The sequence below is a fragment of the Antechinus flavipes genome, chromosome 2, assembly GCF_016432865.1.
Source record: "Antechinus flavipes isolate AdamAnt ecotype Samford, QLD, Australia chromosome 2, AdamAnt_v2, whole genome shotgun sequence".
NCBI classification, from domain to species: domain Eukaryota; kingdom Metazoa; phylum Chordata; class Mammalia; order Dasyuromorphia; family Dasyuridae; genus Antechinus; species Antechinus flavipes.
In genome coordinates this window covers 332,134,686-332,152,274 of record NC_067399.1, presented here as the reverse complement: position 1 = coordinate 332,152,274, position 17,589 = coordinate 332,134,686, and the positions used below count along the sequence as shown (strand labels likewise).

Here is a 17,589-nt window from a genome sequence, read left to right as displayed (position 1 = left end):
TTTACTTGGGACTTTTGAAAGGCCTTGACTCAAAAGGATACTTAAGGTAGTGAATTTCAGGCATTGTGGTAAGCTAATAGAAAGGAGCTGAAGAGGCAGAAAATATTTTCTCTCAAATCATAAACTCTGGAGATCATCTATTCCAACCACTCAGATTGCGGAGTAAATAGTTCAAGTGCCTTGGCTTAAAGATCATAAAGCTTAATAAGTAAGTAGCAAAGATGAGATTTGAATCCAGTTCATCTAATGCCATAAATAGTATTCTTTCCATTATACCAAAAAAGGAAGTTGACTATAAGAACAAGCAAAAATTCAAGGGCCTTCCTCCGGGATTCACTGTAATGTTTATACTATACATAGAAGAAAGCTACCTTCACGAAATTATCACAACTTTACTATCCAGAAACTCAAGTTTTCCTTAAGAAGATTGTTTGTAAAGAAAACTTCTAATTGGTTCATGAAATTTTGAACGTAACTGAACAAAAATATTGGAGTAGTCTGCCATTTCCTTCTCAAGCTCATTTTATAGATTAGGAGAATGAGGTAAACAGGGTTAAGTGACCTCTCATAGCTAATAAGTATCTGGAAGGCGAGGTTCTTTTTGTTTTATTCCTGATTCCAAGACTAATACTCTATCCACTGCACCACCCAGCTGCCCATCTTAAGGATTATTACATTAAGAAGTTTACAATTTGATGGCTTTAGAAGTAGGCCATATCTTTTTTTTTTTTCTTTTTTAAAGGTAGAAAATGATTAAGTGTGGCAGATAAGAACAATGTGAAAGATTCAAGGAGATGATAGCATTTTGCTAGAGGGTGGTTTGAAAAGTTGAAGAAGTCTTATGGAAAAACACCCAAACTAGGTCTTGAAAGAAATTAGTTTGCAGGTGTGCAGAAAGATAAGAGAAGAAGACCATTTCAGGTAAAAAATACTGTAGAAATAAGTGGTCTAATAGAACCTAGCAAGTTTCACTCTCAACTTGCAATATCAGAACTCTTAGGCTCTCCCCTTGTCTCTAACTTGTTGCTTTTTCTATCTTCTGTTCTTTTATGTGGTTTTTTTTTTCTCTCCCTGAAAATATTGCAAAAACAAGGCTCTTCTTTTCAAACCAAAATCTATTTGATGAAGAAGTAATTCAATCTCTCGTGTAAATTTTGGTTTTAGTCATGAGATTTAGGTTAAATGAGACAATATATTTTATTCTAGAGGCAGAGGAGCCAATGGAAACTTCCTGAAAAGGGAAGTGAGAAAGTGGGAAAGAGTTGGTTGCTCTAATCAATACAAAGATCCAAGACAATTGCAAGAACTCTCCCCAGAGAAAAAATTAATCGAGTGCAAACAGGTGTGTGTATATATATATATATATATTTTTTCATTTTCTTGCTCCCCTTTTTTGCAATCTACCTAACAGAAATAGGTTTTATATATTTCACATGTATGAATGATATCATATTGTTTGCCTTCTCATTAGGTAAAGGAGATTAGAAAGAGAGAAATTGGAACCCAAAGTTGTTTTGTTTTCTTTTTTCTAAATATTAAAAATAAATAACAATAAAGAACAGGACAAAGGGATTAGACCTATACTTTTGGAATACCACTTTATCATCTATGTGATAAATTTAATTTTACTTAGAAGCTACTATCTATGTCAATCTACTCATTTTATAGATAAACAAATGACACTTAGATTAAGTAACTTGCCTAACATGGTAAGGAGAAGAATTGGGATTTTTAAACTCATATCCTCTGAAAACAAATTCAGACAAAGCTCTTTTCAATGTACCACACAGCTTCATGCATTATAATATAATTTAAACTTTAGGGATCTAAGAATGACTTTAAGTCTCCTCTCATGATTTCAAGAGGAGGAAAAAAAGAAAAAAATATATATATATATATGTATGTATATATATATATATATCCTTCCTGTTTCTGATTTATTTAGAGTATAAGCTTAGGAGTAGAATGATTGGGTTAAATAGTACATATACAGTTGTGTTATACAAGTGACTTAGTTTGTACTAAGGAACTGTACAAGTCTTAGTGTTTTTGAAACAATTACCAGAGTTGCATACAAAATTCTGTGTACTCACAAACTAAGTGCTGGTAGACATAAGGATACTAGAAACTCACCAATTCCAGATCCTATATCTTAATAGAATCTGTGTTAACTCACAAAGTAAAAAGACTACAAGTGGCAAAAGGCTTAAACAATCTATACTAATGATAAAATGTTGTACAATGAACTAAAGTAAAGAATCTCCCTTCTGTCAGGAGATGTAAATTAGAACTTTTTAATGGATACTCTGCCTAAAAACAAATTGCTACTACATTAATATACTTCTATCACCTCTATATCCAATCTGATTCTAGATCTTTTTTTTCACAGCTTCATGTGTAAGTTGGGAGGAAAAATTCAACTGAATTCCTTTGAAAGGGAAAAGGCAGTTTTCAAAATTTAGGATAATAAGCTTGACCTTATTTCCTCCAAAATGTGATTTTAAAATAGAGTCCAAAAAATTTGTAAAATATTTAGAAAGAGCAAATATCACTGGCACTTTTTTATTGGTCTTGATTTTCTGACTATACAGAGCACTAGACTTTCATGCTTCACTCTGCTTAATAAATTGTTGTGACCAATAAAATTACAGAAATGTTGGGGAAAAAAATACAAAATTATTAAGTCTTCATTCTTGAAGAGCTGGCAAGCTTACTGAGGAAAAAGGATAGCATAAAATAAAAATACAGCTATAAGTAAACTATAACCAAGTGTATTAAACAATTTGCCTACATGTAGCCCAAATAAATAGTTTCTGCCCCCCAAAGAAAAACATGAACAAGTGCAAGCATTCTGAATTTTGTCCCATTACCTAAAAAGTTTGCCAAAAAAAATTCTTTTAAATGTTAACAGAGGAGGTACTTAGATCTCCTTTGCCAAATTCTTTTGGTAGAACTAAGGACATTCTACAATGTGAACAATAACTCCATAATTTAAATTTGACTATTATTACAGCAAATTTAAAGAAAGATAAGATATCTTAGTATTAATTTTTTAAGCAAATTCATGAAGTGTCTGGGAGTCAGAATTTGTATTTCAGTTATCAAGGAAACAAATGGAATTGATTACATTACATTAAAAAGGCTCCAAGCCTGCCAGCTATGTAGAATGAAATAGGGATAATATGCCTTAACTTGGGGTCTGAGAACTTGGTTTTAAAAAATATTTTGATAAGTATTTTAAAAATAATTTTGGTTTTCTTGTTAATCACATTATTCTGAGAAGGGATACGTGACAGACACACAAAAGTCTAAGAACTCCTTCCTTGAAAAAGCAGAGTTGTGAGACAACATATAAATTGGTCATCTTAAAGAGCTCTAAGTCAGAAGTTGGACTTGAACTCAAATCATCTTTCTGGTTCTATATTCAGTTCTCTATCTATACTTAATTAGCTGGCCTTAAAATTAAGGACAATGATTTCCTCAAATTTCTAGGATAGGAATGATTTGATAGATTCTACAAAAGATTTCCAACCTTAGATTCTTGGCAATATTCTTATCTAATAATTGCTTATAGCTGAATAAATTTACACTGACATCTGTCTAAAATTAAATGTATAATATATCAATTTAGCCTTAAATTTGTCAATTTCATTTGCAAATGCACAGTAGTTCTGACCCAAAATTTTATGAGACAGTCCTAAGGATGGGTGTTTGGCTATATGATGTGAAATACAATAGTCTTGAGGGTTGGCTATATATGCAACAACAACAAAAAAAACACCTTAGCAATTCAAAGATAAGAAACCTGGCCCATCCAGACTATTCAAGACTGGTGGCAACTTTTATTATTCTATTATCACTCCTAGGGTTGTCACAAGACCAAAAGCTAAAAAAGTAGTCTTGTCTAGATGATTTTCATGTTCTCTTGGGTTAAACTTCTTTTTTTAATATTGTTAACATACAAATTATAAAAATTAAACCCTACTCATTTTTACAAACCCAGAATTAGTAACATCAAATACTGAAAACCGAAAATCATATATGGTAGTGGACTGTGCAATTTATTGGCAAACCATATCTAAATCCATCAATCTGTCTACTGGCCTGCCTATCTACCTATCTAATTAAGGTCTGCCTACACCAATCTCTCCCCTTGTAAAACATTTCCCCACAGAGATGCCAAAGAATTCCTAAAGCACCGGTTCAACAATGACATTACCAGCTCAGTAAACTCCAGTGTCTATTTACCTCAAAGACTGAACACAGATTCCTTTATTTGGCTTAAGCCCTTTACAATCTACCTCTTTTAGCCTTATCAAACATTATTTCCCCTCAAATACAACACTGTCTAGTTTGTCTAGTTAAACCTTCTCACTGTTTCTCACACAAATCACATTTCCATGCCTTTACAAAAGTTGTTCCCCCATGTCTGAAACATTCTCTCCTTACCATGGTCTTTTAGAATCCCTATAATATAATCAAAGTTCAGTTCAGTACTTGCCTACTACAAGAGGTTCTCTCCCTATTCCTTTGTATATATTTTTGTATATTTATTTGTGTATGTGGATCCCTCATGATAGAAAATAAGGTCCTTTAGGTGAAGAATTGTTTCATTTTTGTGTTTCCCAGTTTTTACCATATGGCCTCATACATGGCTAATAAATGCTTGTTGATTAAGTCACTTTTATACCTAATTCTTACCCTAATTTTCAAAACAGTATATAACTTGAATGCCATGCTGTCTCTGAATTCCTTGGGACAATGTGCAGATTACCACAAAGTGGCAGCTTTTATTATCAAGTACTAAACTTTGGGATCACTATCCTCCCATCTTTAGTGATCTAAAAAGACTAATGGCAGAATAATTGGAAATGGCTGCTTTTCACGGAATGGATCTTCATTTTTAAATTTATTTTGAAATTTTTATCTTGAAAATTCCATGATTGTTCCTAAATTGTTAAGAAGAAAGATAAATCCCAATTGTTCAGTGAGTCAAAATTCATAAAGGTAAGATGGATGAATATGTTCAGCCAAGGGCAATCTCAGTCTAAGAAAGTTATAGGGGGATATGAGTAAGAGGATTTGTTTCTCACCTTAAAATTGTGATAAATCTTACAAATGAATCTCCTAAATTCAAGTTTGTGATCCAGTTTTTAATCTGGTTTATTTATGCTGGCCTATTCCCAGTAGGATATCTGTTGAAGGAAGATGTTTGGGTTGTTTTTTTTTTTTTTTTTTTATTACAAAATAATTGTAGTAGATCCTTGTCTGTAAAAGATAGAAGATAATACATTTCAATGCTTCTTGGTCACAAAGATTTGGATTAGTTTTAAGTTTCCACTGTTGAATGTGGATGACTGGCTAGTGCATTTATGATTTTGTGCACACATAGGGAAATTTAGCCACACGTTTTCATGATTTTGCATTATACTCTAGCATTTTTTGGTACATTAATGAGGGTTTTTTTTTAATATTAAAGATTAAACCAAATTCCTCAGTGTTTGTGTTTTGAAACTAAATTTTACTTCTAATATGTCTATATGTGGCTGTAAATAGCTCTGAGTTAAGTCTGAAACTCTTGCCACATCTATTGATAATATATATTGGGTATATATTGGAGTCATCAATAACTCTGAATAAAAGACTATACACTGAACTAGAACATTGGACTGAATCTAATATGTTTACAAGAGATAAATGTCAAATTTTACACTTGAGTTCAAAAAAATCTTCCTCATAAGTATAAGATGGAAAGAATATGATTAGAATAACAAATTTTAAAAGCTCTGCAAATCATCAGTGTGACAGGCAACCTAGAAAGCAAATAAGACTGTAAGCTATAAAATACAAAGTGTTCTGGGACTATACCAGAAGTGACTGTCTCAAATACTCTGTGCCCTGACCAGCCTGTATTCAGAATACTATCTTTGGTTCTAAGCAACCACATTTTAAGAACATTGGCATGCTGGAGGTATGACACAGACAGTAAAAGAGCTTTGAGATTGTACCATACAAAAACTAATAAAAGAAATTGAGGTAATTTAGAGAGTAGAGTGGAAGACATGACAGTTTTAAGTATTTAAAGGTCATGTAAAATAATAGGATTGGACTTCTGCTCAGTTTCAGAGAGTTTAATATAAAGAAAACTTTAATAAAAATTAGGACTCCAAAAGGAGAATGACTGACTTGTTTACACAACTATTTCTCCTTACCAGTGTTCTTTATGCAAAGTAGGATGGATACCATTTATTAGATATGTGAAAGACAATTTTTGTTAAAGGATATGTCTTGGAATAGATAACTTAGAAGACTATTTCAACACAGGTTCAGAAAACGAAATTATCAATAATTGCTTAAAATAAAATTAATCTCAAGGTTAAGCTATATAAGTCTATTTTCTTTCAGAATTTTAAAAATATCTAATTTTCTCCAACGGCATTCACTAGACTCAGAAAATTTTACAGTTGGAAAAGAACTTGAATACCTAGTTTAACCCCCTACTTTTATGGATGGACCCACTGAGGAAAACAAGCTTATTCAAGGTCATACAAATAGTTAATAATAGAACTAATATCATAACACTTCAGGCTTCCCAATTTAATGCTTTTGTAATTCCAAAAAATGAGGTTTTCTTAAATCTTCAAATAATGGACAGAACTCTTTAAAAAAAAAAAAGAAAGAAAGAAACACACACCAGCCCCAGAGGTTTAAATAAGTTCTTAATTGCATGATCCCTTCGGGAGTCTGAACAATCAGAAAAAAAAAAAAGTAATCATTTTTTAAAATAGATAACCTTGCATTTCAAAAACCACAACCTGCTTTATCAATTTTACAAAGCTGAGAGTTTGTATATTAAGTGCTAGTAGAAAGGAAGGGGAACTACATACTAGTCTATGCCATTTATGAAGCAAACACAGAAATGAATTTTTATTGACAATGAAAATTTGTAATCTCATATTTTTAATGGACAACTCAAAACAAACTAGGATGGCAATTGTTCAAACATACTTTGATAGATAATGAGGTCTTATAGATGCTATCTGCAGATGACGTGGCTCACCACTTCAAGCTCCAAAAGACTGCGAGGCCTCCAAAATAAAATAAGTGATTCAGAACTACCTAACTACCTACATATGGGGAGGGAAAGTGGTTGAAGAATGTCTATTGTCCAAGTGATCACACACAAAGCTGGAGGGTCATTACACTGAGATAAGACACTATTGACAGACAGATGAGATGTGCCTAGAATTGACTAGCAGAGAGAAATTTACTTGGGAAATTATGCAATGATTTTAACAACCTCAAGCTTATCTATAAAAATGTCCACCATTAGCACTTTTTCTTCTGGTGATGCTAAATGAATTAATTAAATCAATCAACCAATTAATTAAAAATATTGGCTTAATTAAAATGAATTAAAAAGCTGCAGTGGACATCAGTAGGATGCTATATATTTATTTAAATTCAATTTTATTTTATTTTCAGTTCAAAATCTCTTCTCTCACCCATTGAAAAAATAAGAAAAACAAAACCTATTAAAAATATATCACCAAGAAAAACAAATTCTTTCATTAAGCATGTCCAAAAGAAGAAAAAACAATGCTTCAATATGTACTTTTGAGTCTATCGTCTATCTGGGGTGGAAACCATGTTTCATCATCAGTTTTCTGAACAATTAGTTTCCAAGTCTTTCATGCTCATCAGAGTTCTCAAGTTTTTCAAAAGTGTTTGTCTTTATAATGTTTTGTTACATATTTTTTTCTCTTGGTTCTGCTCACTTCACTTTGCATCAATTCACACAAGTATAACCATATTTCTCCAAAATCATGCTTTTCATAATTTCTTAAAGTACAATAGTATTCCATCACTAAGCCTCCACTCCCTAAAGACCTCCCTCTACCCCCACCCCATAATTTGGTTATTCCCTAACAAATACACAGCTTCTCATTTTCTAATTTCTTGCCACCATGAAAAAGCTGCTATTCATAATTTTTGTCTGAGGGTCCTTTCCCTCTCTCTCTGATCTCTTTGAGTTATAGGTGGATTTTAATGGGTCAAAAGGTATGGAAAAATTAACAACTTTTGGGGCAGTTCCAAAATGATTTCCAAAATGGCTGGACAAAAATACATAGCTCCACAAAGCATTAATATCCCTCTTTTCCCACAACTCCTCTAGCATTTGTTATTTTCCTTTTGTGTCATTTTGCCAATCTGTTGGGTATTAAGAAGGGTTTGTATCTCTCTTCTTATAATGATTTGCAACATTTTTTCATATGGCTGATGATAAATTAAGATGTGCTCTGAAAACTTCCTACTCATATGGGGGAATGGCTCTTATTTTTATAAATTTGACGCAGTTCTCTATCTTGCTTAGAAATGAGAACTTTATCAGAGAAACCTGCTGCCAAGATTTTTTTTAGAATGTTGTATATTATTAATGAAAATTGTAGAAGAGAAGTGTCATAAGAGATAACATCAAAGAAGTACATGACCAAGTAAAGGAAATAGGATAGTCATGTAGCAAGAATAAAGGATAACCAATGATCAACTCTTCTAACATTCTTAGTGGTTTGTATAATGTGAAGAGAGCTAGAGAAAGCACTTTAGGTAGACTTAATGAATAAAATTTCTAGGAAGATGGGCAAAAATCACACAGAATGAGAAAAGTATGAAGAGGTTGCTATTGACATAATTAAGAGGGAGCACACACACCAATGAGACCAGAGATCAACCGAAAAGCTAAACTATTTTAAAGGAAGAATGCAATCTTCAAAAGAAATAGCACTTAAGAATAGTACAGGAAATGGTCCTTAAGATAAATTTGTGAACCATGCCCATAATAAGCATTTAATAAATGCTAGTTGGTCGATTGACTGGATGAGCCCAGGTATACACTAAGGAAATCTGTGATGGAGGTGACATGATCTTAAAGATCTGTGAACAAGGAAGATAACAAATAGTTAGGGGGAAAAATCATGGACAATATTAATATCAAGAAAATGAAACTACCAAACTATACACCTATTTTCTAACTTTCATAATTATAATATCCTCATGAGAATGATCAATATGTTTTGAAGGCATATTTGACAAAATGTGAAAAAAAAAAAAACAAACAATTTTTCACTTATGATTTTTAAGGGAGCATATCTTTACAACCAGAAAACTGATATGTTTTCATTGCATGTAAGTTATAAAAAAAAAAAAAAATCAAAAAACTGACCCTTCTGATTTAAGGGGAACTTTAAAAAATTCTTCAAACAAGAATCTAAGTTTTATATCTTTAGATCTTTCAACCCAGTAAAAGGATAAAACATTAAAAAAAAAAAGTTCATGACTTTATTATGTATTTTAAAGGGCATGAAACAGGTTGTTATTAACTGGGCATATCTGGGAAGATTTCACATCAGAGATAACATCTGAATTTAGCTTTAAAATTTGCAGAGCAATTCAACAGGGTAAGAGGGAATGTAAAAACACTGCAAGCACAGCAACAACACAGAAGAGGATAGGGTGTAGTCTGGAGTCAGGGATTAGTGCAGTTTGGCCATCAGTAACATGAGATAAGTCTATAAAATAAGATCACACCAGACTGTGAAAAGCTTTAAATGCCAACGATTTTACTTGGTAGACAAGGGAGAAACACTGTTTTTTGTTTTGTTTTGTTTTAAACATGGAAATATGTGACCAGATCTATGCATAAGAAATATTTTTCTATTAGCGATATGGATGAAAACTTGAATCCATTCAAATAATCTGGGGGTGATAAAGTAAGTTGCTATTTGTTCAATAATCATTAATGAAAAAGGGAGTCTAAAAACAAGATATCTGCTAAATCATATATTCTAGTATGAGAGATAGATATCTTAAGTGGACAGAAAACTTAAGAAATCATTTAGTCAAACTCCCTGACCTTTCACTGGAGAAAATAGAGAGCTAGAAAGGTTAAGGAACTTGCCTAAGGTTACAGAGATATTAGGCAGCAAAACAATTCAAATAAGGATTTGAATAACACAGGGTCCAAAAGGAAAGATTGCCAAAAGAGACATGCATATGAGAAAATACACATTGCTTTTCACAATCCTAAATGTTCCCTCCAAAATTTTCTCCCTACATTCACTGTATTTCTTCAAATACTATAATTTTTGAAGAATCAAACTTGAGAATAATCCTAGAAAAATGGAAAATTACATGATGGGTGCAAGAAGGCTATGATTTATTTTCAATTACATCAAAATGACTTGATTAAAATTAATGCCAGAATCTAAGAGTAAGAAGGCAATGTCTTTTATATATATATATATATATATATATATATATATATATATATGTATCTAATCCATTCCATGATCCATTCCATACCTGAAGAGGTACTCCCTCTATATAGTATCCCTGTCTTACATTCCTGTAATCTAGAAAGAGGAAACACACTTCATAAAAAGTGGAACACTCATGTGACAAAAACAAAAAGAGATGTATAATGCAATTTACTGTCTATATTAACCAAGTAATGAAAAAGACTTAGAACCTTTAGCATCCTACGTGGATCCTCTGAGCAGAATCTACTGAAGACCAAAAACAAAAACAAAAACAAAAACAAAAAAACTCAACAACCAAACCCTTCCCCCAAAAAACCCACACAAAGGATAATAAAAAAATATATTTACAAGTTACAATCTGTATTGAAAAAGAGAATGCCATTATCAAGAATATCAAAGAACCAGTGAAATAATCTCTATCCAATGAAGAAAATTAAGTTTTTAATTTACTATATCAATCAACAAGTATTTATTAATCACCATCTTTCTACCTAAACCTTTCCTTCTTCCAACTTCCCTAATACTCTGGAGTTTACCAATGCATTCCTAGTAATTCAAGAGTGTAACCTAGAAATATCCCTGACTTTTCATTCTTTCTCATTCTCCCACATTAAATCAGTTCCAAGGGCTCCCTCTTCTATCTTTCTAATATTTCTCATATATAATCCCGCTTTCTCCTGTGAAGCTTTGACCAGTCTGGTGCAGGTACTCATTACATGTCTGGACTACTACAGTAATCTGCTAATTGGTCTTTTGTCTTGAGTCTCCCTTGCTATGCCAGTTCACTCTGAATTATTCAAATCAATAATCCAAAAGTTTAAATCTGCCCATCCCTTACCTCTCCAGTCCGCACCATTCAATCAACTCCAGAGGTTCCCTATTGCTTCCAGCATCAAATATAAAATCTTTTGTAGCTTTCAAAACCCTCCAAAACTTGTCCCTTTTTATCTTTCCAATCTTCTCACTCCATCATTCCCCTCAGCATACTCAACAATCTAGTGACATTGGCCTCCTTGTTCCTTACACCAGCCATATCATCTACTAACTCCAGGCACTTTTACTTGCTGTCACCCCAGCCTGGAACTCTTCCCTACCCTTATTTCCACCTTTTATGTTCCCTAGCTTTGTACCAAGTTTCAACTAAAGTCTCAGAAGCAATTCTTGACTCTACAAATAGTGCCTTCCTCCCTATTGATTTTCTTCAATTTATCCTATCTCTTGTTTGCATACTGTCTCTCCCGCCAGATTTTAAAGTTCTCAAAAGCAAAGCTTTTTTTTCTTTTCTTTCTTTCTTTCTTTTTTTTTTTTTTTTTTTGATATCCTTAGTGCTAAGGAGAATATCTAGTACATAGTAAGCACTTTATAAATGCTTACTGACTGACTGACCACATATCAAGTAATGTGCTTGTGCTAGGGAAATTGAGCAAAAACAATTTAAAAAAATTTCTACTTTGAAGGAGCTTATGTTCAGTGATCGACACAATGTTTCCTTAGTTTTTACTGTCATATTCAAATACCAGATTAATTTATCATATCATACTTAGCGTAAAATAATTTTTTCACAGTGCAGTCCCTTGATAACTGTTAACGTCAAAAAACCTTTAAAGTCACAACTCTTGGGTCTAAAAGTTGGAGGAACTAAATGACCTTTATTCAAAATGACAGTTACCTTTAAAATAAACTAAAGGAGAATCAATATGCTTGGGATATTAAGAAACATTTGAAGGACAATCTTAATCTGTTGGAAACAAAAGTAAAAAGAAAAAAAGAATTGTGGCAAATTTATCTCCAAAAAAGTATTTTTCTGCAGATTAACGCCTAAAGTAAGATCAATAATGAAGATGTAAAAGTCATACCTTTTAGATGGTATCAGTAAATATGAATCACTCAAACTCTCTAGTCATCATCTCCTTCTCCAACCTTGGTAGAAATTTTACAATTTACCTTTCAAGTTGTGAAGTGATAGGCATGAAAAGGCTACACAGGAGATGGTGGTGTCTTAACTGAATGTTACTAAGAACTGACTCTGAAAAGTGAAGATGTACATGGTATGGAGACAATAAAAAAAAGGAAGAAGATGTGTGATAATTCTGAGTTTGAGAATTCCAGTTTACATGGCTGGAATGCAGAAAGTGTAAAGTAGACTGGGTCCAGATTGTGGAAGGCTTTAAATTCTAGAGACGAGACTGCTTTAATAATCAAGGATAATTTTTTTTTTTTTAAACAGTTATACCTGTGTCTTTCTACTGAGAGTAATCTGACTCATGAAGTCTGACTTTTAACCAGATAAAACCAGACCGAGCTGGTTTCCCATCTTTAGTTAGTTCTCAGAGTTAAAGTACTTCTGAATTTTATGCCAAATATACAAATTTCATTGCTCTCGTGTCGTTTTAAATTCTGTGATCTTTAAGAACAGATGTTTCTCCAAGGAAATGTGCAATAGTATTACAGAGCACACTTAATGTGACTGTCATGTATCATTGCTGTGAAAGTCTCATTAATCTTTACAAAATATATTCAATAGGGCCTGGCAGCTGAAAAGGTTGTAGATTTCTCTTAAGTGCTTGTAGGCTTTTACTAGTAAAAGATTAGTAAAAATCAGTTGTTAACCATTGCCAATAACAACATTGTCATGTGCAAGACAATATAAAGACAAGAGTATTAAAGATTGGGAAAAGGTCATTTTTAGTGGTAAACCTCATTGTCTATACCAAGATTATTTTCAGAAGAAATCCAGGTGAAGCTGTAAGATCTGGGAATCTTCATCAGACTGTAACGTATCTACTTTGAAAGTTTTTAGAGCTTTTTACTTCCAATCGGAAGATACTGGTAAACTCTTGATAAATGTTGCTATTCTGCCATTATTCTAGAATTACAGAAATTATCAAATGAAATAGAACACTATACTAATTACACTACAATACAATCTCTTACCATGTCACAAAAGATTAAAAAATTTGTCCAAGAAATGGAAATAAATATGCTTCAATGGTCTTGAAACTTGATTAATTTCAATTTCAATGAAAACCTATGGCAGTAATCTGAATGTTTATCAAATTTATGCTTACTATCTAGTGTGCTAAGTGTGCTTTCATGATGAATTAAAGAATGTGTCAAAATTTTGTAAAAATTAATACCAAATCCTGTAAAACAAGTGAAAGACTGAAGAAAAAGGATAAAAAGTTTTTTAAAGGATATAAAAAGTTGTGAGGTTTGTTATCATTCAATGACTTAGTTATTAAGCACACCACTTGGTATGTAGAGAGAATTGACCACATTTAGCAAAGATTCTATTATATTTCACCTATTCTGAAACTTTGGTGAAATTAAGATACTTTAAGAAGTTAAGTTGCCCAAGGCTGGGATGTGAATCCAGGTACTAAGATGTTTTTAATTATTCTAGAGCAATTATCAGGAAATTTGCTCTTAACTAGTGGTTTTTCTCTCCAAACTACTTTGTATACATTTTGTATATATTACACAAATACTTTTAAAAATGCTACTTCTTTATTAAAATGTAAGGGCAAGGGCTTTTTCACTTGTTTCTGTATCCCCAGGGCTTAGCATGATAGCTGAAACATGCTAAGAACCAAAAAGCCAACTATTTGACGAGAAAAAAAAAAAAAAAGACCCAGTCTCAAAGAAGCTAGATACTAGTGCATACCATACTATTATTCAAGACTAACAATTAAAGAATGCATTAGAAGTAGGAAAATATAAAAAGGATTGATTCTGTCCTTTTTCGAGTTCCCAGGATAGTTTTGAATTTTACTTTTTTTGAGCTGATGATGCTGAATAAAATTCAGAGAATAAAAGCATTTATAAGAACCTCTAAAGAAATTAAAGAAATTGAAGCTATAGCAAACTGTTAGGACTGACAGTAAACTCAAGTGTATAGAGATACATTAAAACTTTCCATTTCCAATGAAGAACAAGATATGGGTTTAAAACTGCAAAACTAAAATAATTTGTTTCAAGATAAGTATCTTAAGAGAAGCAAAAAAGAATCTCTTTAGCAACTTCAGTTTATGAATTCTCAAAATGTTTTTAAATTTATAAAATAAAATATATGCTTTACAAAGGAAATTGATGGTTGGTGAAAATAAATGATTCCTCTCCTCTGTCTCATGCAAGTTTACAGACTCACTGAAATGTATCCACAAACCTAGTCCAGATTAAGAAAACTTGTTCTAGAAGAACATTATGGACTTTCCCATCAACAAAGATATTTATGACCCTGGACATACTACTTTAGAAAGGCTAAATCAGAGAACAAGATATGTTAACTTTTTAAGTAAGATTTTTTCTAAGTCTATTTAGCTTGGTAGCACAAAACCAGAATTGAGGGAGTAATAATAATCTTCCAAGTGTTATATTTTGTATAATTGGATTCATTTTATTCCTAATACAAATACAGAACAGTCAAGTATCTCAACATGCAAAAATTACTAGCTTTCATAAAGGAACGTCTACATTCAACAATTTTTTTTTTAGTCCCTACTACAAGAAAGACACTTTTACTAGGCCCTGAGTACACAAAGGCAAAAAATAATAATAATAAAAAATAACAGTCATAACAAACCCTGCTCAAGAAAGTGGACCCATACACAATTCTTTTCATAAAATTACTACTGGCTTCTGAAAATAGAAGTGAAATGGAGTGTAATATTATTTGCAAAAGGGAACTAAAAGCATATAACTTTGCTTAATGCATCTTTCACTTACAAAACTAGCAAACTACATTTAGAATACCGAGTTATTCTCTAGTCTGGGTTGTACAATCCTTTTCAGGTAAAAGCTTTATAATGATTTCTGTGATTATTTCTGTTTATTCCTACCAACTTCTATAACAGCCTCTGTGTTGATCTCTTAAAAAGGCTGGAAAAAAAAAAGCTGGAAAGTACATATTAGAAGCTACTTAGTCCAATCCCCTCATTTTACAGAGAAGGAAATATTTTTTGAATTAACTTTTTCATATTGTAAAAATATTGAATTATTTTATCTATACCTTATTTACCTTCCTCAAAAAATTTCTATTCTAAATGAGTCAAGAAAACATCTCCAAAAAAAAGATAATATAAAACAAACATATAGTTTTCAGATAGAGATTAGAAAGGTTTATCGTGAAATAAAGACCAGTTTATCAAAACAGAGAGCAAACATAATTTCAATATTTTACAAAAGTTTCACACATCAATACAGACAAAATTTCTTTACCTAAAAAAATAACATGTTGGAGCTAATGTGCCTGATTTTAAAATTATCCCAAATCCTTAAACATTTGCATTTTAAAAATTCTTTGTTTCGCATTAAAGCTCACAATGTTTCCCACACTTTCAAGAAGTTACATGAAAATAGTTATTCCTTTTAACATTTTTATTAAAAATTTTCATACACTACTAACACAACTACAGCCCCGCTGGAAAATGGGGAAAACCAATAATTCTCAGAGCTTATGGGACTTTTGTTTTGTTTCGCACTTTGGTCACTTCGCACACTTAACTTTGCATCACATTTCCCTTAAGCTATTTGCCAAGGAGGCAAATGTCACATCTAGATTCTCCTATAGCATTTGATAATAATACAAAAGAGCAATTGTGGGTGTTTTCTGTAACGCTGCTAATGTCTCACTTCCAACTAGACACACTGCGCTTATAATAAATGCCAGCTGAGCATTACCGATCTGACAGGAAAAAAAAAATTAAGCTGAGAAAACGAAATAATAAGTTGGGGTGCTAAAAAAAATAACAAAACCATTGCAATTCGCTCCTTCACTCATGGCCTGGCAAGATACAACCACGATCTCTTTAGAACACTGACACCAAACTAGTATGGCAGTGCAAAAAAAGGGTAAGGCCCGGGAGAAAATTACACGGTTCAGCCAGATCTAACTGCAGCCCCTTCCTCTAAAGGGAATTTTCAACAGAACCGAGCTAGAGGAAGGTAGGAAAGCGCCTAGAAGTAGAAGGTGGGAAAGAGCAGAGTATGGTGACCGTAAGCAGCTTTATTTTCCAAGGCTGGATTTTCAGGCGGGGGTCGCAAGGAAAAGGGGGTGGGGGTAGGAGGAGGGAAGAGCGCGCGCGCCCGCGCGGTGGCTGCCGGGGGAGGGGACCAGGGGCTAAAACGTCCCGGACTCCCACTTTCAATGGCTCTCCAACCCCCCACACCAAGATGGCGACGTGGACAGTAAGGGGGGGAGCCCGACTGAGAAGGGGGGACAGAAAGGAAGAAATGAATACAAGCAGACCCCTCCTCTCTACACTCACATCCACATCTTCCTCCTTCTCTTCCTCTTCCTCCTCCCCGCTGCGCGTGGTGGGCTTTAGGGGCGCCAGGCAGCTAAATCCCCCTTTACTTACTTTTTCTTGTCGTTCGCACCCTCGCCGCCCTCCATGGCTAAGCGCCCCTGCCACCAGGCGCTTCCTCCGCTGGGTCCGCTCCGGTTTAAGCTCCGGCTCCTCAGACACGAGGCAAAAAGAGAATGAAGAGAGATGGAGAGGCAATTCTGAGGCGGCGGTTAAAGAGGGGAAGGACACACGCGGTCCCCGACTCCACCACAACCACGTTCCCCCTCCAAAAATAAAAGAACCCAAAGCGATCCGGAAGAAGGGAGAGTTCACAAAATCCTAGGAGTATGAGTCTGGCTTTCTGTCTTCAGTTTCTGTCACCGCGGCCTGGTCAGGCGCGTACCAGCGCCGATTCTCTGCTTCCCTCCTCTTTCCACAGAGGCTGCACTGAAATTCGGGAGGCGGAGGCTGAGGGAGGACCGGAGGCTGAAGGGGGCGGGGGAAGAGTGGGCGGGGAGCAAGGTCGCGAGCGCGCGCGCGCGCCAGTAAGGAGGAGGAGGTGAGGGGAAGAGTAAAAAGAAGAAAAAAAAAAAAAAAAAGAGGGGAAGGGGAAAACACGCAGGCGCAAACCCTCCTCACCTGAGGGGGAGGCCGGTTCCCTAAACACCAATGGGAAGCTCCCAAGCCGGCCTATCCCCACCCGAGCCCTCCTCGTCCTAGGCCAATTGGCTTGTGGTCAGCTGGGGACACAGCTGAGATGTTCTGCTAGCATTCACATGCTTGGCTCAGTAGTGCAGCTGTGAAACTGGTGGAAAGGGGAGGGGAGGGAGAAAAAAAAAGGCTGGGTGGCTGTGCTACCCAGACTCGCGGACAGTTGTTTCTTCTTTTTTTTTCTTTTTCCCAGCAGCAAGGGGCGGGATTTCGCTAGCCGGGGCCACTGAAAGTGATCTCTGGCGTCGGCTGCTAGGCCGTCATTGCATTTC

At 34.2% G+C, this 17,589-nt stretch overlaps 1 protein-coding gene across 1 annotated transcript in view; it reads right to left on the bottom strand.

Moving 5' to 3' along the window:
* HIF1A (hypoxia inducible factor 1 subunit alpha) overlaps window positions 1-17,113 on the bottom strand; it is a 45,129-nt gene extending 28,016 nt beyond the window's left edge. The window contains exon 1 of the mRNA XM_051977784.1: window positions 16,679-17,113. Within this exon, the coding sequence (XP_051833744.1) occupies window positions 16,679-16,713 (35 nt within the window). The 5' untranslated portion in view covers window positions 16,714-17,113. The remainder of the gene's footprint in view (window positions 1-16,678) is intronic.
* Window positions 17,114-17,589: the final 476 nt, after the last annotated feature.